The sequence below is a fragment of the Salmo salar genome, chromosome ssa04 (assembly GCF_905237065.1).
Source record: "Salmo salar chromosome ssa04, Ssal_v3.1, whole genome shotgun sequence".
Classification (NCBI taxonomy): domain Eukaryota; kingdom Metazoa; phylum Chordata; class Actinopteri; order Salmoniformes; family Salmonidae; genus Salmo; species Salmo salar.
The window spans coordinates 18,382,631-18,408,893 of NC_059445.1; the positions used below are offsets into that span (position 1 = coordinate 18,382,631).

The 26,263-nt window shown below is 43.3% G+C and overlaps 1 protein-coding gene across 3 annotated transcripts; it reads right to left on the bottom strand.

Moving 5' to 3' along the window:
* Positions 1-12,355: 12,355 nt before the first annotated feature.
* On the bottom strand, positions 12,356-25,600 carry LOC106602424 (oocyte zinc finger protein XlCOF8.4-like). 3 transcript variants are annotated; one of them, XM_045717563.1, is made up of 4 exons: positions 22,792-23,290; positions 20,048-20,178; positions 19,516-19,692; positions 15,945-16,126 (listed from the first exon to the last, which is right to left on the bottom strand). In XM_045717563.1, the coding sequence occupies exons 1-4, from the start codon at positions 23,060-23,062 to the stop codon at positions 15,947-15,949; spliced, it is 759 nt and encodes a 252-aa protein (XP_045573519.1). In that variant the 5' UTR covers positions 23,063-23,290; the 3' UTR covers positions 15,945-15,946. The 3 variants fall into 3 exon arrangements, with proteins under 3 accessions (XP_045573518.1, XP_045573519.1, XP_014050527.1); XM_014195052.2 differs by lacking the exon at positions 15,945-16,126 and having other exon boundaries at positions 16,937-19,692; XM_045717562.1 differs by lacking the exons at positions 15,945-16,126; positions 19,516-19,692; positions 20,048-20,178; positions 22,792-23,290 and adding exons at positions 12,356-15,486; positions 24,908-25,600.
* Between the last annotated feature and the right edge of the window lie 663 nt (positions 25,601-26,263).

A 26,263-nucleotide genomic window follows, 5' to 3' on the forward strand; every position in this document is an offset into this window, starting at 1 on the left:
ACCTTCAATGTTATGTCATAATTACGTAAAATTCTGGCAAATTAGTTCGCAACGAGCCAGGCGGCACAAACTGTTGCATATACCGTGACTCTGTGTGCAATAAACGCAAGAGAAGTGACACAATTTCCATAGTTTAATATTGCCTGCTAACATGAATTTCTTTTAACTAAATATGCAGGTTTAAAAATATATACTTCTGTGTATTGATTTTAAGAAAGCATTAATGTTTATGGTTAGGTACATTCATGCAACGATTGTGCTTTTTTACGCAAATGCGCTTTTGTTAAATCATCCCCCGTTTGGCGAAGTTAGCTGTCTTTGTTAGGAAGAAATGGTCTTCACACAGATCGCAACAAGCCAGGCAGCCCAAACTGCTGCATATACGCAGACTCTGTTGCACAGAACGTAAGAGAAGTGACACAATTTCCCTAGTTAAAATAAATTCATGTTAGCAGGCAATATTAGCTAAATATGCAGGTTTAAAAATATATACTTGTGTAATGATTTTAAGAAAGGAGTTGATGTTTATGGTTAGGTACACATTGGTGCAACGACAGTGCTTTTTTGCGAATACGCTTGTTAAATCACCCGTTTGGCGAAGTAGGCTGTGATTCAATGATAAATTAAGGCCCCGCATCGATTATATGCAATGCAGGACAAGCTAGATAAACTAGTAATATCATCAACCATGTGTTGTTAACTAGTGATTATGTTAAGATTGATTATTTTTTATAAGATACGTTTAATGCCAGCTAGCACCTTACCTTGGCTCCTTGCCGCACTCGCATAACAGGTAGTCAGCCTGCCACGCAGTCTCCTCGTGGAGTGCAATGTAATCGGCCATGATTGGTGTCCAAAAATGCCGATTACCGATTGTTATGAAAACGTGAAATCGGCCCTAATTAAATCGGCCATTCCGATTAATCGGGCGACCTCTAGTTGAGACCCAGGGCCTCAAGCTTATTGATGAGCTTGGAGGGTACTATGGTGTTGAATGCTGAGCTATAGTCAATGAACAGCATTCTTACATAGGTATTCCTCTTGTCCAGATGGGATAGGGCAGTGTGATGGCGATTGCATTGTCTCTGGACCTATTGGGGTGGTAAGCAAATTGAAGTGGGTCTAGGGTGTCAGGTAAGGTAGAAGTGATATGATCCTTGACTAGTCTCTCAAAGCACTTCATGATGACAGAAGTGAGTGCTACGGAGCGATAGTAATTTAGTTCAACTACCTTTGCATTCTTGGGTACAGGAACAATGGTGGCCATCTTGAAGCATGTGGGGACAGCAGACTGGGCTAGGGAGAGATTGAATATGTCAGTAAACACACCAGCCAACTGGTCTGCGCACGCTCTGATGACGCAGCTAGGGATGCCATCTGGGCCGGCAGCCTTGCGAGGGTTAACACGTTTAATGTCTTACTCACGTCGGCCACGAAGAAGGAGCGCTCACAGTTCTTGGTAGCGGGCCGCGTCAGTGGCACTGTATTATCCTCAAAGTGGGCAAAGAAGGTGTTTAGTTTGTCTGGAAGCAAGACGTCGGTGTCCGTGACATGGCTGGTTTTCCTTTTGTAGTCCGTGATTGTCTGTAGACCCTGCCACATATGTCTCGTGCCTGAGCCGTTGAATTGCGACTCTACTTTGTCTCTATACTGACATTTTGCTTGTTTGATTGCCTTGCAGAGGGAATGACTACTTTGTTTGTATTCTGCCATATTCCCAGTTGCCTTGCCATGGTTAAATGTGGTGGTATGCGCTTTCAGTTTTGCGCGAATGCTGCCATCTATCCACGGTTTCTGGTTAGGGTAGGTTTTAATAGTCACAGTCGGTACAACATCTCCTATACACTTCCTTATAAACTCACTCACCGAATCAGCATATACGTCAATATTAGAGTTGTCCCGAGATGCATATTAATAGAATGAGGCTAGTAGCATAGCATCTTGGCATGGATGTGAGTTTCAATAATACTGTGTAAGGGCAAAATCTGAAAAATAGCGCCTGCTTGGTAGTGTGTCCTGGTGCTCGACCAGTTGGCGAAAGCCAACATCATCTATGACAGAGAACGGTTGGTTGTCAAGGGCAATGAATTCCATTATCTTGGCGTTAATGGATTTTGTCTTTGAGTTGTCTCGCTGCAATTTTCTTACTCTTTCAAATGACTGCTCGATCCACACATCAGACATTGTGGGCTAGGTTAGGAATTCTGTGTTGCATGTGTAGCTCTATATTTTTTGTGCGTTCATAACGTAATCTACCTACGTTATATAGGTATGCACGTCAGCTTTGACATCGGTTTGGCACGTCGGCGTTAAACTAGACATCGGGCCGATGTTGACATCGCCAAAGGACCTTGTGAAGATGCTGGAGGAAACCGGTACAAAAGTATCTACATCCACAGTAAAACGAGTCCTATATCGACATAACCTGAAAGGCCGCTCAGCAAGGAAGAAGCCACTGCTCCAAAACCGCCATAAAAAAGCCAGACTATGGTTTGCAACTGCACATGGGGACAAAGATCATACTTTTTGGAGAAATGTCCTCTGGTCTGATGAAACAGAAATGGAACTGTTTGGCCATAATGACCATTGTTATGTTTGGAGGAAAAAGGGGGAGGTTTGCAAGCCAAAGAACACCATCCCAACCGTGAAGTACGGGGGTGGCAGCATCATGTTGTGGCGGTGCATTGCTGCAGGAGGAGCTGGTGCACTTCACAAAATACATGGCATCACGAGGTAGGGAAATTATGTGGATATATTGAAGCAACATCTCAAGACATCAGTCAGGAACTTAAAGCTTGGTCGCAAATGGGTCTTCCAAATGGACAAATACCCCAAGCATACTTCCAAAGTTGTTTCAAAATGGCTTAAGGACAACAAAGTCAAGGTATTGGAGAGGCCATCACAAAGCCCTGACCTCAATCCTATAGAAAATGTGTGGGCAGAACTGAAAAAGCGTGTGCGAGCAAGGAGGCCTACAAACCTGACTCAGTTACACCAGCTCTGTCAGGAGGAATGGGCCAAAATTCACCCAACTTATTGTTGGAAGCTTGTGGAAAGCTACCCGAAACGTTTGACCCAAGTTAAACAATTTAAAGGCAATGCTACCAAATACTAATTGAGTGTATGTAAACTTCTGACCCACTGGGAATGTGATGAAAGAAATAAAAGCTGAAATAAATCATTCTCTCTACTATTATTCTGACATTTCACATTATTAAAATAAAGTGGTGACCCTAACTGGCCTACGACAGAGAATTGTTACTAGGATTAAAAGTCAGGAATTGTTAAAAACTGAATTTAAATGTATTTGGCCTAGGTGTATGTAAACTTCTGACTTCAACTGTATATATATATATATACAGCTATAACTTTTGAACGGTAGTGTGTGTATATATATATCTACTACCGTTCAAAAGTTTGGGGTCACTTAGAAATGTCCTTATTTATGATAGAAAAGCACATTTTCTGTCAATTAAAATAACATCAAATTGATCAGAAATACAGTGTAGACATTGTTAATGTTGTAAATGACTATTGTAGCTGGAAATGGCAGATTTTCTACATAGGCGTGCAGAGGCCCATTATCAGCAACCATCACTCCTGTGTTCCAATGGCACGTTGTGTTAGCTAATCCAAGTTGATCATTTTAAAAGGTTAATTGATCATTAGAAAACCATTTTGCAATTATGTTAGCACAGCTGAAAACTGTTGTTCTGATTAAAGAAGCAATATAACTGGCCTTCTTTAGACTAGTTGAGTATCTGGAGTATCAGCATTTGTGGGTTCGATTACAGGCTCCAAATGGCCAGAAACAAATAACTTTCTTCTGAAACTCGTCAATCTATTCTTGTTCTGAGTATTGAAAGCTATTCCATGTGAGAAAAAGCCAAGAAACTGAAGATCTCGTACAACGCTGTGTACTACTCCCTTCACAGAACAGGGCAAACTGGCTCTAACCAACATATTTTATTTATTTATTTCACCTTTATTTAACCAGGTAGGCAAGTTGAGAACAAGTTCTCATTTACAATTGCGACCTGGCCAAGATAAAGCAAAGCAGTTTGACAACATACAACAACACAGAGTTACACATGGAGTAAAACAAATATACAGTCAATAATACAGTAGAAAAATAAGTCTATGTACAATGTGAGCAAATGAGGTCAGATAAGGGAGGTAAAGGCAAAAAAAGTCCATGGTGGCAAAGTAAATACAATATAGCAAGTAAAACACTGGAATGGTAGATTTGTAGTAGAAGAAAGTGCAAAGTAGAAATAGAGATAATGGGGTGCAAAGGAGCAAAATAAAATAAATAAATACAGTAGGGGAAGAGGTAGTTGTTTTGGCTAAATTATAGATGGGCTATGTACAGGTGCAGTGATCTGTGAGCTGCTCTGACAGCTGGTGCTTAAAGCTAGTGAGGGAGATAAGTGTTTCCAGTTTCAGAGATTTTTGTAGTTCGTTCCAGTCATTGGCAGCAGAGAACTGGAAAGAGAGACGGCCAAAGGAGGAATTGGCTTTGGGGGTGACCAGAGAGATATACCTGCTGGAGCGCGTGCTACAGGTGGGTGCTGCTATGGTGACCAGTGAGCGGAGATAAGGGGGGACTTTACCTAGCAGGGTCTTGTAGATGACCTGGAGCCAGTGGGTTTGGCGACGATTATGGAGCGAAGGCCAGCCAACGAGAGCGTATAGGTCGCAGTGGTGGGTAGTATATTGGTGACAAAACAGATGGCATTGTGATAGACTGCATCCAGGTTGTTGAGTAGGGTATTGGAGGCTATTTTGTAAATGACATCGCCAAAGTCGAGGATCGGTAGGATGGTCAGTTTTACGAGGGTATGTTTGGCAGCATGAGTGAAGGATGCTTTGTTGCGAAATAGGAAGCCAATTATTGATTTAACTTTGGATTGGAGATGTTTGATGTGAGTCTGGAAGGAGAGTTTACAGTCTAACCAGACACCTAGGTATTTGTAGTTGTCCACATATTCTAAGTCAGAGCCGTCCAGAGTAGTGATGCAGGACAGGCGGGCAGGTGCAGGCAGCGATCGGTTGAAGAGCATGCATTTAGTTTTACTTGTATTTAGGAGCAGTTGGAGGCCACGGAAGGAGAGTTGTATGGCATTGAAGCTTGTCTGGAGGGTTGTTAACACAGTGTCCAAAGAAGGGCCAGAAGTATACAGAATGGTGTCGTCTGCGTAGAGGTGGATCAGAGAATCACCAGCAGCAAGAGCGACATCATTGATGTATACAGAGAAAAGAGTTGGCCCAAGAATTGAACCCTGTGGCACCCCCATAGAGACTGCCAGAGGTCCGGACAACAGGCCCTCCGATTTGACACACTGAACTCTATCAGAGAAGTAGTTGGTGAACCAGGTGATGCAATCATTAGAGAAACCAAGGCTATTGAGCCTGCCGATGAGGATGTGGTGATTGACAGAGTCAAGCTTTGGCCAGGTCAATGAAAACGGCAGCACAGTATTGTTTCTTATCGATGGCGGTTACGATATCGTTTAGGACCTTGAGCGTGGCTGAGGTGCACCCATGACCAGCTCTGAAACCAGATTGCATAGCGGAGAAGGTGCGGTGGGATTCGAAATGGTCGGTAATCTGTTTGTTGACTTGGCTTTCGAAGACCTTAGAAAGGCAGGGTAGGATGGATATAGGTCTATAGCAATTTGGGTCAAGAGTGTCCCCTCCTTTGAAGAGGGGGATGAAAGCAGCTGCTTTCCAATCTATGGGAATCTCAGACGACACGAAAGAGAGGTTGAACAGGCTAGTAATAGGGGTTGCAATAATTTCGGCAGATAATTTTAGAAAGAAAGGGTCCAGATTGTCTAGCCCGGCTGATTTGTAGGGGTCCAGATTTTGCAGCTCTTTCAGAACATCAGCTGAATGGATTTGGGAGAAGGAGAAATGGGGAAGGCTTGGGCGAGTAGCTGTGGGGGGTGAAGTGCTGTTGACTGCAGTAGGGGTAGCCAGGTGGAAAGCATGGCCAGCCGTAGAAAAATGCTTATTGAAATTCTCAATTATAGTGGGTTTATCGGTGGTGACAGAGTTTCCTATCCTCAGTGCAGTGGGCAGTTGGGAGGAGGTGTTCTTATTCTCCATGGACTTTACAATGTCCCAGAACTTTTTTGAATTTGTGTTGCAGGAAGCAAATTTCTGCTTGAAAAAGCTAGCCTTAGCTTTTCTAACTGCCTGTGTATATTGGTTTCTAACTTCCCTGAAAAGTTGCATATCACGGGGGCTGTTTGATGCTAATGCAGAATGCCATAGGATGTTTTTGTGTTGGTTAAGGGCAGTCAGGTCTGGGGAGAACCAAGGGCTATATCTGTTCCTGGTTCTAAATTTCTTGAATGGGGCATGCTTATTTAAGATGGTGAGGAAGGCATTTAAAAAAAATAACCAGGCATCCTCTACTGACGGGATGAGGTCAATATCCTTCCAGGATACCAGGGCCAGGTCGATTAGAAAGGCTTGCTCGCTGAAATGTTTCAGGGAGCGTTTGACAGTGATGAGTGGAGGTCGTTTGACCGTAGACCCATTACGGATGCAGGCAATGAGGCAGTGATCGCTGAGATCTTGGTTGAAAAACAGCAGAGGTGTATTTAGAGGGCAAATTGGTTAGGATGATGTCTATGAGGGTGCCAGTGTTTACGGCTTTGGGGTGGTACCTGGTGGGTTCATTAATAATTTGTGTGAGATTGAGGGCTTCAAGCTTGGATTGTAGGATGGCTGGGGTGTTAAGCATGTCCCAGTTTAGGTCACCTAGTAGCACGAGCTCTGAAGATAGATGGGGGGCAATCAGTTAACATATGGTGTCCAGAGCACAGCTGGGGGCCGAGGGTGGTCTATAGCAGGCGGCAACGGTGAGAGACTTGTTTTTAGAGAGATGGATTTTTAAAAGTAGAAGTTCAAATTGTTTGGGTACAGACCTGGATAGTAGGACAGAACTCTGCAGCCTATCTCTGCAGTAGATTGCAACACCGCCCCCTTTGGCCGTTCTATCTTGTCTGAAAACGTTGTAGTTAGGGATGAAGATTTCAGTTTTTGGTGGACTTCCTAAGCCAGGATTCAGACACAGCTAGGACATCCGGGTTGGCAGAGTGTGCTAAAGCAGTGAATAAAACAAACTTAGGGAGGAGGCTTCTAATATTAACATGCATGAAACCAAGGCTATTACGGTTACAGAAGTCATCAAAAGAGAGCGCCTGGGGAGTAGGAGTGGAGCTAGGCACTGCAGGGCCTGGATTCACCTCTACATCACCAGAGGAACAGAGAAGTATAAGGATAAGGGTACGGCTAAAAGCTATAAGAATTGGTCGTCTGTGATGTCCGGAATAGAGAGAAAAAGGAGCAGGTTTTTGGGGGCGATAAAATAGCTTCATGGTATAATGTACAGACAAAGGTATGGTAGGATGTGAGTACAATGGTGGTAAACCTAGGCATTTAGTGATGATGAGAGAGATATTGTCTCTAGAAACATCATTGAAACCAGAAGATGTCATAGCATGTGTGGGTGGAGGAACTGAGAGGTTGGATAAGGTATAATGAGCAGGGCTAGAGGCTCTACAGTGAAATAAGCACTAACCAGAACAGCAATGGACAAGGCATATTGACATTAAGGAGAGGCATGCTTAGCCGAGTGATCAAAGGGTCCAGTGAGAGTTAGATAGCTAGCCGAGCCATAGGTAGCAAGCTGGTAGAAGATGGAGGAGGTCTGTTTTTAGCCACCTCGTGCGATTCCATCTGTAGATTAGTGGGGTTCCGTGTGGTAGGGGGGACCAGTCCAATTGGCAAAATAGTTAGTTATAGTGGCCCAAGAAAATTGTCCGATAGACCAATTCAGATAGCAGCCGATAAGACAGCTAACGATTGGGCATTCGGGTTACGTCGCGACGGAGGGGCCAGTTGGATAACTCCCTCGGGCAGATAACGTTGGTGGTCCAGTCGTGAAGGCCCGATGGGGCTCCGCATTGGCAGTAAAACGGGTCCGGATAGGTGATTGTAGCCCAGGAGTGGCTGATGAAACTCTTCAGCTGGCTAGCTCCGGAATAATTTATGTTAACTCCGGGACCAACGTTGCCAATAGTCACTCAGGTAGCAGCTAGCTAGCTGCAAGATCCAGGTGTAAACGTCCAGAGCCTGCGGTAGAAATCCGGGGATATGGAGAGAGAATAGGTCCGGTAAGCTCTGGTCTGAGTCGCGCTGTACAAAAATTGGCGATAGCTTTTCGAGCTAATGGATAGCTGAGGACCGCTAACCGTGGCTAGCTGAACTCCAATGTTAGCCAGTAAAGAGGAGTGGGAGGACCCGGTGCACAACTGAGCAAGAGGACAAGTACATTAGAGAGTCTAGTTTGACAAACAGACACCTCACAAGTCCTCAACTGGCAGCTTCATTAAATAGTACCTGCAAAACACCAGTCTCAACGTCAACAGTGAAGAGGCGACTCCGGGATGCTGGCCTTCGAGGCAGAGTTCCTCTGTCCAGTGTCTGTTCTTTTGCCCATCTTAATCTTTTATTTTTATTGGCCAGTCTGAGATATGGCTTTTTCTTTGCAACTCTGTCTAGAAGGCAGAGGAGGTGTGATGGTGTTGGGGTGCTTTGCTGGTGACACTTTCTGTGATTTATTTAGATTTCAATGCACACTTAACCAGCATAGCTACCACAGCATTCTGCAGCGATATGCCATCCCATCTGGTTTGCGCTTAGTGGGATTATCATTTGTTTTTCAACAGGACAATGACCCAACACACCTCCAGGCTGTGTCAGGGCTATTTGACCAAGAAGGAGAGTAATGGAGTGCTGCAGATGACCTGGCTTCCACAATCACCCGACCTCAACCTAATTGAGATGGTTTGGGATGAGTTGGACCGTAGAGTGAAGGAAAAACAGCCAACAAGTGCTCAGCATATGTGGGAACTCCTTCAAGACTGTTGGAAAAGCATTCCAGGTGAAGCTGGTTGAGAGAATGCAAAGAATCTCAAATATAAAATATATTTTGATTTGTTTAACACTTTTTTGGTTACTACATGATTTCATATGTGTTATTTCATAGTTTTGATGTCTTCACTATTTTTCTACAAGGTAGAAAATAGTACAAATAAATAAAAACCCTTGAATGAGTAGGTGTGTCCAAACTTTTGACTGGTACCGTACATATATATTTTACACATTGAACCCCATATTTTTGGGGGCACAAAACTACCTCCATACTTCCATTTGTTTGTATGGGTTACCTTCAGACGAGTCCCGGAAAACAACATTGTGTTTATGAGTCTCCCCTTTCCATAGAGTGGTCATAATATTTTGACCACTTTTACTTTCTTCTCCAATACTTTGATTTTGCATTATTTAAACCAAATTGAACATGTTTCATTATTTATTTGAGGCTAAATTGATTTTATTGATGTATTATATTAAGTTAAAATAAGTGTTCATTCAGTATTGTTGTAATTGTCATTATTAATAATAAACAAATACAAATCGGCCGATTTAATCGGCATCGGGCTTTTTTGGTCCTCCAATAATCGGTATCGGCGTTGAAAAATCATAATCGGTCGACCTCTAGTCCGAAGCCTGGGCCTAGATACAGTGAGGAGGCCACACAAGTAACCCATGGAGCGGAGCCGTTAAACTAGGACGCCAGCATATAAGGAGGGGGGATGTGCGGGTCAAGAGAAACAAACCTTAGAGTGTGATGAAGATTTACATGTGAACGCATGTAGTGCAGCACCAGGAGGGGTTCGGGTCATAGCGCAGAATAGACAAAGAGTAACGCCATTTGACTAACTATTTTATGCCCCAGTCACTGTAAATAACCAGTTCCAATTGAAAGGGATGCTTGACACCGGCTCCATGCCCTGTACTTTAAGCGAGGCAGCAGAGCATAGAATGCTTGCGGAAAATATTAGTCTAGAGAAGAAGCCACTGTCAGAGCCAGTCATTCTCATTGGTGTAGGGGGGAAAACGGCACAACCAAAATGCATGTATGAAGTTGACCTTAATGTGTATGGGATTAGTTGTTTAGTTTCTGGGCTCATAGTCCCAGGTCAGCATGATGATCTCATTCTCAGTACAAACTTGATAAAGCACCTCATGCATCAAATGAAGGGTACTGACGAGTACTGGAGACTCATATCAGAATGTACTTCACAGCCATCACCTGTGGGAGAATACTTCTTGAACATGATGACTAGCCTGACATGTTGGCAGAGTGAAGAACTGACCAAAACTCAACCAGGCCGACACACTCCTTGCTAAACAAGAGCATCTAGTATGGGGGCGGCTTCCCAACAGAGTGTCTCCAGGGAGCACTATTGTGGTCGAACCCACTTCATCCATGACCATGCCACAAAACATGGTGGGCCGAGTCATCACACCCATGTGGGGCGACAGGTGGGTGCCCATGAAAGACACTAACCTATCGGACAAACCTATCACTCTAAAGAGAAACTGTAAGCTGGCTGATGGTGATGATGGTGGCTGTGGCCCTGATAAAGGTGGATGTGATATCCAAGATTACAAAGTTGGATCTTTACATCAAGTTTACATCAAGACAATTACATTAAGTTCCCTGATGCTGCTGCCCAAGCCAACTACAAGGTAGAGTTCTTTTGAATATGTGGAAGAGGTGGTGGGAACTGTTCATGAGGAGGCCGGACACCCTGGACGGGCAGAGCTGAGTGTGCCACCCATCCAACGAGTGTGCCATTCGTTCACTTCTCATAAGCACTTGGAGGAGAGCTGGTTGAGGGAGAAACCCAGACAAATCTATAACTGCGATGAGTCGGTTTTTTAAGCGCCCTGAGCAGGTACAAGGTGCTGGCTCCCCTGGGCGCAAAACATTTACCAGCAGGCTCAGTCTCCCCTGGTCACACCACCACAGGAGCCTTGCCTGGTGTCCCTGCCACCTGCAATTCAAATACAGCCACCTCCACAGGTAAACACATGTTAAATGAAGAAAAACATTTCAAATAAAAGACACCACCTCCTGTGCTCGCTATGGGTAGCATGATCCGCCTGCAAGCTCCATGCAGGATTGTGAGTCCGAAGTGACTGGTGTGCTGTGACTTCTGCCAGCACTTGTTATACTGCAGGTGTGTGCGGTGGGATCCAGAGTTGGCTGTGGAAATATATTTTTCTTGTGATTTATGTTACAATATAGGGACGGATGTCAAGTTGTTTGTTTTCATATGCAAGTATTTAAAAAAAAAATACAGGTAAAATATGAATTTATTCAACCCATCTTGTGTATTTCTTCCCTTAAGTGCATCACAAACACCAGCATTCCAATTGTTCATGTCAATTCACTGAAATTAAAAAGTTGACGTAAATTATTCATACTCATGTATATTAGCTACCTTCTCAAAACATAAGATTAAGCTGTAAAATAAATACATTTGCATGCAACACTGAAAAAGTTGTTGGTGAATTTTTTTTTTTAAGCACTGGAAAGTTGACAGGCAAGTCCATTTTCTTCAACCAGAAGGCTAGCCAGCTATCTAGTAAACACTTCGGAGATGAGGTTGGTGTATCTATTATGAACAAAATTAAAACATCTTTGAATTATACAAAATAGTAAGGTGGCCAATAACTGGGCTGATAGTATTTCCACTGAAATGTCAAACAGGCTAATTGTTGACATTGCCACCAACCACAAAACATTTAAGGCTTGATCACAAGATAACACATTAATTAAAAGCTGTTGAATATGCCACTAATACAGGGTGACCTGCTCTGTTCATCATGGATACTGTGGTGCTTGTATCATAAAAACAGGAGGGTTCATCTAGCCCGCAGGACCTGCTTCATCACTGTACTGACACTGAAGAGAAGGGGTCTGGGCTGCAGACTGGACTCTCCCTCTGATGACCACCAGGACAGAGGTTGTTCAGTCCTCCTCTCCAGTGGTTGTGTTCCATGTGGTAAAGTCTCTGTCCCTCGTGGTTCAGTCCTGGCTCCGACTCTGAAAGGAAAAGCGACAGCTCCTGATCCAGGGTTTGTGACCTGCAACGTCAGAGGTCCAGTCAAAGATGGTGGATCAATGAAGATAGCTCACTCAGGCCGTTTGCCATGGTCTACTTATATCGTTCATTGAAACAGACCAGCAACACCGGACATCAGCAGGTCCTCATGGACTGCAGACAGAGTATATATATATGAGAAGCTCTTTCCTGTACACACAGAAACATGACAAAAACAAGTTACCACAGCCAAGCCCATTTAACACTAATTCAAGTACTTAACAATAGAGCCAATTATAATTTTTTAAGTCCATATGTTTGGGTTCAACTGACAAGGGAAACAGCCCCTGCAATGATAAAAAAAAAATAACCAAGTCAGTCAGCAGAGTCAATTCTGTATTTAATTTAAAGTGGTCATACACTCACAACGTGAAATACAGTACTTTTATTGCACAAAATGATGTGACAAGTACAATAACTTCTCACTATGGTAACACCTTTTCTGTAAATCTGGTACCGTCGCTTTGATAAAATGAATTTTAGAATACTTTGGAAAAGGTTCAACATTACACATCTTCACTACTACATGTCAAGTAAACATGAATTAAGGCACTATCATCATCTTCTCACTTTAAAAACACAAAGATACTGAGCCTCAGGACAGGAATGAAACTGCTCAGGAATGTTACCATGAGGCCATTAGTGATTTTAAAACAGTTACAGTTCAATGGCTGTGATGGGAGAAAACAGAATGGCTCAACAACATTTTAGTGACTCCACAATAATGACTTTTTACTCAATGAGTGGAAATACAAATATTCCAAAACATGCATATTGTATGCAATAAGGCACTAGACTAATACAACAAAAACACAGCAAAGGAATATGCTTTTGAGCCTAAATGCAAAGCCTTATGTTTGGGGAAAATCCAATAGAACACGTCACTGAGTAACTACCTCCTTATTTTCAAGCATGGTGGTGGCTGCATCATATGACACAATGCCAAAATTACACTGTAGTTGCTTACCAAGAAGACAATGAATGTTCCTGAGTGACCAAGTTACAGTTTTGACTTATATCTGTGTAATGATGGGCCAGTGAGTCAGAAGCATTTTAATAAAACAAAACCAAGAACACGCCAATAACATACAGCAGACCGCCGATACACAAGAACAATATCAACTGGTGAGTGAACCTGGGAATGTGACATATAAAGGGGAGGAAATGATGACGGTAATGGAGTCCAGGTGTGAATCATAATGACTCACAGGTGCGCTTAATGACGAGTGCCAGGTGTGCATAATGATGAATCCCAGGACCGCTGGTGAGTACTCTGGCAACATCGCACACCGGAATAGAAGGAGCAGGATCAGACGTGACAATCTGCTTGAAAAACTATGGCAAGACTTAAAATTGCCTGTCTAGCCATGATCCCCAACATCTTGACAGAGCATGAAGAATTATGAAAAGAATAATGGGCTAATATTGCACCATCGAGGTGTGTAAAGCTCTTAGAGACTTACCCAAGAAGGTGTTTCTAACATGTATTGACTCAAGGAGCTGAATTCTTATGCAACGAATATCTTTTAGATATTTAATTTCTATTCATAAAAAAATAAACTTCCACTTTGACAGTGTATAATGTATAGAATTACAATTAAATCAATTTTAATCCTACTTTGTAAGAATAAAATGTGAAGAATTCCAAGGGGTATGAATACTTTTCCAAGGCATCATATATGCTTACTTGCACTGAGTGGTCAGAATATTAGGAACATCTTCCTAATATTGAGTTGCACCCCTTTTGCCCTCAGAACAGCCTCAATTCATCGGGGCAAGGTGTTGAAAGCGTTCTACAGGGAGGCTGGCCCATGTTGACTCCAATGCTTCACACAGTTGTGTCAAGTTGGCTGGATGTCCTTTGGGTGATGGATCATTCTTGATACACACAGGAAACTGTTGAGCGTGAAAAACCCAACAGAGTTGCAGTTTTTGACACACTCAAACTGGTGCGCTTAGTACCTACTATCGGTTAAGAGCAATGGGCCGGTAACCGAAAGGTTGCTTGTTCGAATCCCCGAGCCGACTACGTGAAAACTGTCAATGTGCCCTTGAGCAAGGCACTTAACCCTAATTGTGCCTGTAAGCTGCTCTGGATAAGAGCATCTGCTAAATTACTCAAATGTAAAAATGCTAAATGAATGGCACACAATCCATGTCTCAATTGTAACAAGGCTTAAAAATCATTCTTAAAAACCTGTCTCCTTCCCTTCATCTACACTAATTGAAGTGGATTTAACAAATGACATAAATAAGGGATTGTAGTTTTCAGCTGGTCAGTTTATGAAGTGCAAAGAGCAGGTATTCCTAAATGTGTTGTACGCTCAAGTCAAAATCACAGAATGTCTAGATGCAACATTCTACCCAGGAATATTCAACAATGAAATACGTTACTCTCGTTATTCCAAGTGCATCTTTTCTGCTGACAATGAAAATTAATCTTTGTCTTTAATGCAGGGTGTGATGTCAGTCAGAAGCTATCAAATGGAATTGTTACTTTATATGTTATAGAGTGGAATGTTTTTTCTGCTGGTGTATCCTGAGGTAGCTCCTCTCTAAGAACCTCAGTCCGTACAGGCGAATTACTTATCTCCCATGTGGACCTTCAGGTGCATCTTCAGGTTGCCAGACTGAGCGAAGCGCATGTGACACTGGGTACAGCTAAACGGTTTCTCCCCTGTGTGGACCCTCTGGTGCCTCTTTAGGTTGGATGAGTGTGAAAAACTGGCCTGGCACAGGTGGCAGCTGTACGGTTTCTCCCCTGTGTGCATCCTCTGGTGAATCTCCACCTGTTTGGGGAAACTGAAGGCTTTCCCACAGAACGAACACGGGAAGCGCTTCTCTTTGCCATCGGATCTACTGATAGCGTTGCTACTACTGTCATTTGTCAATGGGCTTGTGTAGCCATTTAGTGTTGAGGCACTGGCATTGTCTGAGCTATGGTTTAACATAAGGAGAGTGTGAGGAGGACGAAGGCCAGGGAGTGTCTGTGTTGTCGCAGGGTCCATGTTCCAGTTGATAGATCCTATAGAAGGCAGGCTGAAGGCAGCACCTGTTAGGGGGTTAACCTGAGGCACCATCAGTCTCTCTGAATCACAACTATAGGAGCAGGACGGAGCATTGCTAGCCAAGTCTATGTCTGTTCTCTCCTGCTGCATACGGACACCTCCCCGTCCCCGCAGACCACCAAATCTAAGCCTCACCCTGGTCTCAGCCAGTCTGTTTTCATGGAGACTTATTTTGGATGTTGTTTTGTGCTCGACTGTCTGTTTCTGGTTGTGGTTAACAGTGTTGTTCCCCAGCCCTGAGTTGACAACGGTGTCCCATCCACTGACCTCCACTATGTCCCCTCTGGTCCTGGCCTGCTCGATGTCGTCCCCTGGACCCGTGGCTGCACCAGTCTGGGAATCAAAAATGGCTGAGTGATCTCCTCTGTTACCCTCCAACCAACCACCTGCAGGAAGAGTTTAGAAAATAGACTTCACAAACATGGCAGAGAACTCTAAATATGGAGTTTTTTCAGTCAATTACCTGGTCCGTCTTCTATTGTCTCCTCTTTGACCAGCAGCAGATCAGGCTTCCCATCCTCCATGTCTACTGACTGTAAGAGATACAGAGTGAGAGGATGTTGGATGGTGAAGCATCTTCTGATTGGGCAATGAGAGATTGCTATGAGTACTATACAAAATTATTAGTTAATTTAATTACATGACACTCATTAAAATGGTTTGATCATTCAAAGGCATAGTCCCAGACTTAAGACAAAATTAATCAAGACCTCGGCCCTAATCTACAAAGAGTCTCAGGGCAGAAGTGCTGATCCAGGATCTTTTCATTAAATCTTATTCATTATGATCTAAAAGGCTAAACTGATCCTAGATCAGCACCCTGAACTAATACCATCAGACAGTAGTTCACAGTGGGCTCACCTCAGTGATACTGTATGTGGTCCTGTGCTGCTCAGCTGGTTCCTCTGTGGGTTCAGGAGGAGGTGTAGTCTGGTTGTCCTCCATGACCATGGTCCCCTCAGTGTTCCCCAGACCCTCCTCACACCCCTCCTCCTTCACCAGCAGCACCTCTGGACCCTCCTCCTCCTGGAAGAGACAGATGATACAGATTACACAGACATACACTCCCTCAGGTACGTACACACACACAGGTAACAAGTGTTTACCCATCCCACTACTATACTGTAGTTACAGAATTACTTAATTGTTGTTAAACATCATGGTGGACATATGATTTTGTGGGTAAATATGAGTCAACTATGATAAGTCAAAAGTCAGACAAACCTAAACTATTTTGACGTGTTAAAATAAATGCATGAAAAATGGGAGAGGCTATATGGACAGGCTTGGTGCCCAAATTAATTACGTATGTCGCTCAGCTGAGAGTCGAGTGGAGACGAATGGAGTCTCTTCAGTCTGTTGTCCTGATGAACCCTTCCCAGCTAGCTAGTTTATGCTGGCTTGTAGGCAACAGCGGCATGGCGCTAGTTAAAACTTGTAAAAGACGAATGTTTATTTCAACGGACGAGGGATTAATAACTTGTAGTGTTGGGCACCATCTGGATGTCACCGTGTCTTGCCAATTAGCTAACGTAACGACAAGCCGGTGTGAATGACCAGTGTTGCTTCACCGGGCAGCTGTATTACATGTTGCTAGTGGTTGCTAACGTGGCCAATTTGTTCTGACAGAACGTCCCCACTCAACGGTCGCTGCGTGACATACATCATAGATTTTGGGCACCAGGCGTGTTCGTATAGCCTCTCCAGTGTACAGTAGTTGTTTGTTAGTGTGTGGGTATATTTAGTAAGTGTATATTGGTTATAAAGCACTGTCTGGTGTATGCAGAATAGGGTGAGATCAGATGTGATGTATATTAAAGAGAGATTCAATGAAAGTCTTAGAAAAGTCCCATTTTGTGTTTATTAACCCTTTACACGTGGGACATGGACAGGGTTAAATTGAAATGTTTCTTACAGAATTAAAAGAATTAAAACATACATATCCATGGTAGCAATTGAAAGGGAACAGTTTGGAGATAATTAGACTAAAAGTGAGTACACAACAGTTTACCGGACAAGATTGAATCTAAACATTATACTGTTGATTTTATGTGCATTTTCCATTTACTGTACATTTTGCAACAGATGTTGACACAATCAGAACACACTCTGGATACATTCAGTAACAAAATAAGAATATACCTGGACAATGTGGGGTAGGTGCAACATAAGACCAAAAAATGACAAGGGTTTGAGCGGTAGGTCTAACTGCTGTCTCCAAACTGCCACACCTCTCCAAAGTGTGCACAGTTCCTAAGTCATTTCAATGCACTTTTATGACTCAAAGAAGAGTCTTCAACTATAAAGGTACTTTTTTTTTTAGCTCTCCTAGCTGTGCCATTGAGGAACTAGAGCAAGCACACTTGTAGTTCTGTTTGGAACACAGCCCTGCATCCCCGCCATCACACAATTACTGTTGTTTACACAATCCAAAAACAGTCCATTATAAATCACAATCTGGGTAAAGTGGACATAATCTGAAAGCTTGTTCTATTGCAAACATGACTAGCTAAGCTATAAAATAAAAATCTTCAAGTGTTAGGCTTTCACAAGGTAATTCAGAGAAACAGATTGTCATTGTGGTGCGCATAGAATGGAGTCATGAGTGCATTCAGGTGCGTGTTCAGCGGTGAGTTTTCTTGACAATAAACATAGGCTCAGTCTGGTCAGAAGAACCCAGGGTATGACGACATGACATCTTGTAACTGTACATCAAACATAGTGATCATAAACGTTGACACTGTATATGACATGAGTTAGATTTAGAGATGTGAAGTGCAGATTTGGCTTGCTTGTATGACAAAGTGGTATCATCTTTCACAATACATCGAGTCATCTTAATTTACAGCATTTCCCTCAGTCAAAACCCATACAGCGCTTACCCATACAGTGCTGTACAGCTACCACGTTCCTATGTTTGCTTATTAGTGCCCAACTCTTCCATTTTCAACCTGTATATGGTTATGAGTGTATTTAACAAGTGTTAAATACTCTATATAAAAACCACACATGCATGTCAACAAAACATCTGTATGAACTTGATAAACTGCATTAATTTTCTCATTAAGTAGTTGGAAGTAACGAAATAGGCATTTATAAACATATAGCTTACACAGTACTTTTAAGGCTTATAGATCACACAATGCCTGGACGCAATATTCTACCTCAGGAAAATTCAACACTAAAATCTACTACTCGTTATTCCAAATTCATCTGTGGATCTTTACTGCTGACAACAATGAAAATTCATCTTTGACTTTAATGCAGCATTTGATCTACACGTGAGAAGCGATCAAGTGGAATGGTTACTTTCTATGTTATAGAGTGGAATGTTTTTTCTGCTGGTGTATCCTGAGGTAGCTCCTTTCTGAGAACCTCTTCCCGCAGTGTGTACAGGCGAACGGCCGCTCTCCTGTGTGGACCTTCAGGTGCATCTTCAGGTTGCCAGCCTGGGTGAAGCGCATGTGACACTGGGGGCAGCTGTAGGGTTTCTCCCCAGTGTGGACCCTCTGGTGCCTCTTCAGGTGCCCAGCCTGGGCGAAACACATTTGACACTGGGTACAGCTGTAGGGTTTCTCCCCTGTGTGGACCCTCTGGTGCCTCTTCAGTTTGCCAGCCTCGGTGAAGCGCATGTGACACTGGGTACAGCTGAAGGGTTTCACCCCTGTGTGGACCCTCTGGTGGATCTCCACCTTCTGGAGGCAGCTGAAGCCTTTGTTACAAAGCATGCAGAGGAACGGTTTATCTTTACTACCGCCTGATGTTGCTCCCACTCCCAAAACCTGGGCCCCTTGGTCCTTTGAGTTCAAAACCTGATCAAATAGGATGCGGCCGTGTGAAACGGAAGGCCCCATTGACGTGGACACTAGGTCGCGATCCCTGAGCGCATGTAAAGGGGAGTGGGTCTCGATATTTGGATTTGTCTCTAAACTTTCCCTGTAATCTAATAAAGCTCTGCCTTGAGAGTGTCCTTCCCCTAAGTGAGTCTCATCCACATTCCATGTCAGAGGAGCATCGCCCTCCACTTTCACCTCATCTACGACTATAACCTCCCCTTTCTTATCTAGGCTCCCTAGACTACTACTGTACCGGTTCCAGTCCCCTCTAGACAGATCAGTATGTGTCTCTAAACCCAAGGGCATGTTGCTAGGGTCCATCTCTGTAGTGTAAGAACAAGACGGATCACTGCCAGTCTCTAACATGTAACCTGAGTCCCGATGGGAATGAACCGTCCTCGGGTTACCGTAAAGTAAATACTCTAAGCCAGGAGCAGGAGGACAGCCCAGTCGCCTCAGCCCCAGTATCTCTGGGTCTGATCTGTGGTCAGATCCTGTGTGTAATATCCGCCTGTGCATTACAGTTAAAGTCTTCGTGTCTGTCTCTGACTTGAGGACGGCGTCCAGCATTCCACTGACCTCCGTGATGCTGCGTCGGGTCCTTGGCTGGGGCGAGGCGGTGAGGTCCTCCGTGGCTACAGGGGGCGCCACTCCAGCCGCTGCTCTAGTCTGGATGTCTTGTGGGTCCTCTACTTCAGTCCTCTCCTGTTTGACCAGAGACGATCCTCCAGAACCAGCAGCCTCTGCATCTGCAGACTGACACATGAAAAGAGGAGGTTTATTTTATTTAAATAGGCAAGTCAGTTAAGAACAAATTCTTATTTACAATGACGGCCTACCCCCGGCCAAACCCAGACGACGCTGGGCCAATTGCGCGCCGCCCTATGGGACTCCCAATCACGTCCGAATGTGATGCAGCCTGAATTGGAACCAGGTACTGCAGTGACACCTCTTGCGCTGAGATGCAGTGTCTTAAACCACCGCGCTACTCGGGAGCCCCCCCGAGGTTATTACCAGTACATGAACTGAATTGGATAACAATGTCATAGGGAAGTCTCACAAGCTCCCGCGCCACATTTGATGTACTGTATTGTTACACTATGACACTAACCTCTATCACGATAACATGCTGGGTTGAGGTTCCACTCCCCTCATCAACAGTGATTGGTTGGTCATCTCTCCATATATTGTGTCCAGCTGGCTTCACAAAGCTCCTGTGGCCTCCAGTGAGATGTCCTTCACCTAAGAGAGTTATTGGGGGAAAAGGGGTGGTTAAGATAGGTTGTGTCAATGCTCAACGCTATATTGCACACTACTGACACTGGACGTGTCCGAATACCATACTTGCGTCATAAATAGTAGGCTGTTTGAGTATGCGAAAATTAAATGTTTTATAGTACGCACATTTTCAAAAATCTAGTATGCTTTAAAATGGCAGGAAGTTTTACTAATTTTGGCTTTTCATCTAGTAGAATTCACTTTGGGAATTTCCCAGCCACAATGCATTGGAAGAGGGTGGAATTTGGATAGCTAGATCTCTTCAAGGAAACAACAAAACAACTTGGAAGATGGTAAATAGCGAAGCTTCTGCGGTGGTGTTAAAATGTAAGTAGTTTTTGTTCTCAAATTTATCAGTTATTTCATCGTACAAGATCGTAACTCCCAATTGGATATCACGAGAAAAAAAGTATGAATAAAAAACCTGCACACTGCTCTTGCTAGCGTTACTTTTTTATTTAAGCTTCATGGGTCGGCCTCTTGGCCTTCGCCAGAGCTCCTCTGCTTCCTCCTGCATGCATTGCAGCCTGCCTCAGCCTCGCCACATCACTGTCTGTCTCAGTAGCCTCCTCTCTGTTAAAGTGAAGATAGTAGCCTATATTTTGCTCCGTTTAACATTAGCTTTTTACTTCATCCTTCTAGCTAGCTAAGTAATACTAGACAGAGCCCTTCAACATTACTGCAATAGCAGTCTCTGCCGGCAGCTAGCCATCTGACTGACTATCTACACTGAACAAAAATATAAAAAAATGCAACATGAAGTGTTGGTCCCATGTTTCATGAGCTGAAATAAAAGATACCAGAAATGTTCCATACTCACAGAAAGCTTGTTTCTCTCAAATTGTGGACAAATTTGTTTACATCCCTGTTAGTGAACATTTCTCCTTTGCCAAAATAATCCATCCACCTGACAGGTGTGGCATATCAAGAAGCTGATTAAACAGCATGATCATTACACAGGTGAACCTTGTGCTGGGGACAACAAAAGGCCACTCTAAATAGGCCACTCACCCAACGCAATGCCACATGTCTCAAGTTGAGGGAGTGCGTTAATTGGCATGCTGACCGCAGGAATGTCCACCAGAGCTGTTGTTAGAGAATTTAATGGTAGAGCCGCCTCCAACATCGTTTAAGAGAATTTGGCAGTACGTCTAACCGGCCTCGCAACCACAGACCATGTGTAAACTGTAGGTTTGCGCAACCAAAAAATGTCTGTACAAACTGTCAGAAAAATGTGGCCTTTTATAAAACGGATTTCAGGCAATTCTACATCCTTTTACATTCTGCCAAAGTCTTCAGTCATGTAAAAGGAGCGCATCGTTCATCACCAGTGAGTGACCTGCGCATCATTGGGTGAGTCAGTGAAACTGGAAAGCAGTTTTAGGACTAATTTCCTCATATTGTAGCCAACAATGTGTCTCCACACACCTAGACCTAGTCTATTGATGGATTCAAGATAAGGCAGTTTTTATTCCACACAAATTATCTAAATGACAGGCTACTTTGACACAAACTGAGAATCTGAGATCAATAAAAACTACCTTATCTTGAATCCATCAATAGACTAGGCCTTGGTGTGTGGAGACACATATTGTTGGCTACAATATGAGGAAATTAGTCCTAAAACTGCTTTCCAGTTTCACTGAGTCACCCAATGATGCGCAGCTCACTCACTGGTGATGGCCGATGCGCTCGTGCCAAAAGCCTCTCTCTCATTTTACTTTGTAAAACAATATTTGGAAGTTGATCAAATATTTTGGTAGCCTACAGCAGACAGATTAGACTATTCTCTTTTCAACAGGAGCCATTTGCTTTCCAACCTGTGTTTTCCTGTGATTGTATTTGAAATATTGCACAATACCTGTTTTTGTCTGCATGCTGTTTGTTCACTGACAGATTTGCAGTGCATTCCCAACTGTAGGACCATGCCTTGTTATTAGGCTACACTCCACAGCTAGCTATTGGTCCAAGCTATTTTCTGTTTATTTCTGAACAGACAGCATTAACTCTATAACTTTGGAAAATGTATTTCAATATATCAGGGGTGCTGCTGCTCCTCCAGAACCCTTCGCACTTCTATAATGAAATAGATGATGCCGTGCAACGCTGGAGAGATAAGAGTTGCAGGCTCGTGTCTATCAGAGGAGGGAGAGATCTCATATAAAGTTCATCTCATTCTAGTTCTGAGAGCGATACAAGGCACGCTTCTCACAGCCACAGTCACACATTGGTCTCAAACATAGGTTACAATGTTGCACAAACCATACGCCTGGGCCCGCCCAACCCGAATCAACTCTTAGAATATCAGGCCTGGGCTGAATTTCGTGAACGAAACAGTCCAAAACAGCGAGGTGCCTGATCCTTTTCCTGCAGGATTCGGTTCAAATTAGGCACTGATATTAACATGGCACAAGTCATGGCAAAATGTGCAGAATTTCCGAAAATTAGCTTTAAAAACTGCACATTTTGTCTGTGTCCCATGACAAAATGTGCTGAATTGTAGCAAACTTGATTCTAAAACTTAGGGCCGGGAACGGGACGACTGACCCCGCAGTCTCGGCCTTCTGCAAAATGTACCTCTTGCCATTCCTCTGTATTGGTCGAGGATCTTGACACTACATGGACGACTGGCGCGGACGCGGTCTCTAATTGTCCTCTCTGCACGCTCCCGTACCACCTTCAGTTCCAGTAGCTGTAGTTTCCTCCGCAATGTCCTGTTTTCTTTCTGGCTTTGAGTTATTTCCAAACGAAACACTGCATAGTCGTCGTCTACGAGTTTACAGATCTCTGCCACGGCTGCATTCGCTAGCACCTCCATGATGGAGGCTATTTGAGTGTGAAAAACCATTGTTAGCTAACGTTAGCGGCTACTTAGATAACGTCTATCAACCAAGTCCTGTCTCCAGCGCGAATTAAAGACTACCTGAAGTAAGTATGTGATGCTGTGCTGTTCAATTAGTCATATTTTGAGTTCCAATGTGTCAATAAACGTCTAATTAACAATAACAAAAAATGCTAACGTGGAAATTGTTCTTGGTCACTGTTCTCTTCCGTTTACGCACTGAATATAAATAATTTTTGGTTGGCGTCATCGCTCAAAGGGTGTGGTTAAATGAAAAAGAAATGCGCGCTGTTCTTTGAATTACGGTACTGTTTATTACGTTACACACCAAATCTATGATCAGTATATTTCAAGCGGAGAGCAGACTTGTTTAGAAAGAATAGTGTGTTAGCAAGAATAGAGTAGAAAATAATAGAACAATTTTAATCCATCTACATCACCTCCGTCCTTGTTCTAGCCAAGGTTTACTGTCTCTCTAAAAAAAAAGTATTTACACAAGTCTGTTTCAAATGACAAGTTAACAAAGGGTTATGAGGGGTAATATAGTTCACATAACAACTTCATAGACGCTCTAGAGTCTATCAATGAAGGTAAATACAGTATATTCAGCTCTGGGTTTCTTTATAAGCCACGGTGCTCATTTTGAACGTTAACATAAGGACCTTATCTTTCATATCAGCGAGAAATAATAATAATAATAAAAAGGATAAATACACACACATAGGGCTAATTCGGGTTCCCACACGGCCATATATACAGCATGTAGTGATAATTTGCTTTGAAAATCCAAGAATTCTAAGTAGCCAATCAGTCACCAGGTGAGTGGATGGTAGCAAATTGACTTGTTCTTAACACACCTCAAACTTAACAATAGGGGTTACCTTGAATGAATGAGTATTGACTATAGTAGTCCTTTGTATCTTGTTTGGCGTTTTCTTGCTTTCATTTGATTGCTATAAGAACTATGAGCTCTCCCACCATCAACACACACCATTACTTTAAAGCACATGTGTCTTCATAGATCCCCTGATGTATGTTTACCACCACCATTTGTCTGACCATAGTGGTCGGGAGTGTAATTGCCCGAACAATACCAGAATATGAGATGCACCCAAATTGGCTCCAACACAGCGCTTTATTCACGGATGACAGACGGAAGACCCGAGGAGACCATCTGTGCTAATTAGCTATCTAGTGTGCTCCGAACACCTGTGTGTAACGGAAGGAACGGCGCCAGAAAAGTGTTTTAACTGAATACTGTTGGCTGTAACTGTGTTAAACCCGCTTAAAACAGTGTGCAGTAAGTGTATATTTTGCTTTTGTGAAATTATTTAGATGTGATATTAAAGTAAAGGGCTTTATGTTTCTAGAATTGTATCGCAATTGAGAATCGATCCACATTTAGATGGAGTATTTGACAGTTTTGGCTGCCAGAACCAATCTCCCTATAAACATAACATATAAGGTCCTTGGACGTTAAGGAGTAAGGATAGGTTGTCAGACCCATCCTCTGACCTCCACTATGTCGCCTCTGATCCTACCCTGCTCAGTTATGTTGTCCCCTGGGTTCTTGTTTGCACCGGTCTGGGAATCCAAGGTAGCCGCCCAGTCTCCTGCAGCCAAGCACCTGCAGGAAGAGGTTAGAAAATAGACTTTGCATATTGAGTTTTTTGAATATTTTTTTTTACAATTACCTGGTCAAGTTCATACATTACAATGTGTTTTGTATGTAAACATAAGTTGTTTTGATTTCATTTTAGGAATGAAGAAAATGAAGAAAAAATAGCCAGACATCACTATTCCCATTGAAGATATATTACTGTATGTAGGTTATATGCATTTCTTCGTTACCTTGCTCCCCCATCTTTAGTCCACTCAGCAGGTCAATGCTCTCTGGTCCGTCTTCTATTGTCTCCTCTTTGACCAGCAGCAGATCAGGCTTCCCATCCTCTCCCGAGAACCTCTTCTCACAGTGCGTACAGGTGAACGGCCTCTCTCCTGCGTGTACCTTCAGGTGCATCTTCAGGTTGCCAGCATGGGTGGAGCGCATCTGACAATGGGTACAGTTGAATGATTTCTCCCCTGTGTGAACCTTCTGGTTGATCTCCACCTTCTGGGGGCAGCTGAAGCCTTTGTTACAGAACATGCAGAGGAACCGTTTCTTTTTAATACTGCCTGGTGTGGCTCCCCCCTCCTAACGTGTCATCTGAGTCCAGATGGGAATGAACAGCCCTCATGCTCGGGTTACCATAAAGTAAATACTCTGAGCAGGAGGACAGCCCAGTCGCCCCAGCCCCAGTCTCTCTGGGTCTGACTTGTGGTCAGATCCTGTGTGTAAGAGCCTTTGTGTTAAAGTCGATGTGTCTGTCTCTGACTTGAGGATGGCGTTCAGCGTTCCACTGACCTCCGCGGTATGGCAATTGCACTGCTTCCAACTAAAGGGCTCTCCAGGGGGTGGTGCGTTCAGCCCAACACATCACCGGTTTTACAGTGCCTGCCCTCCATGACATCTACAGCACCCAGTGTCACAGGAAGGCCAAGAAGATCATCAATGAGCTACGGCCTGTTCACCCCGCTACCATCTTGAAGGTGGAGACAGTACAGGTGCATTAATGCTGGGACCGTGAGACTGTGAAACTGCTTCTATCTCGAAGCCATCAGACTGTTAAACAGTCACTACTTGCCTTAGTCACTGTTCTAGCCGGCCCCCACCCGGTACTCTACCCTGCACCTTAGAAACTGCTGCCCTATGCAGTCATTGAACACTGGTCACTTTAATAATGTTTACATTCAGATGTTTTTTTTTGTCATCACCCATCTACACACAATACCCCATAATGACAAAAAAAAAAATTATGAAATGTATGCATTCACTACTGTAAGTCGCTCTGGATAAGAGCTTCTGCTAAATTACTAAAATGTAAAATGTTAATTTGGCCATGTGTTTTAGGTTATTGTCCTAAAACGTGAATTCAGACTGGACCAGCAGACTGAACCAGGTTTTCTAGGATTTTTTCTGTGCTTAGCTCCATTCCATTTTTATCCTGAAAACTCCCCTGTCCTTAATGGTTACAAGTATAATATTTTTACCAATATTTACCAATATTCTTTTACAGTAATACTTAAGTACCTTGTTGGAAATAGGATGCATGTTTTGGAGTATTTTTATTATGTACAGGCTTTGTTCTTTTCACTCTGTCAGTTAGG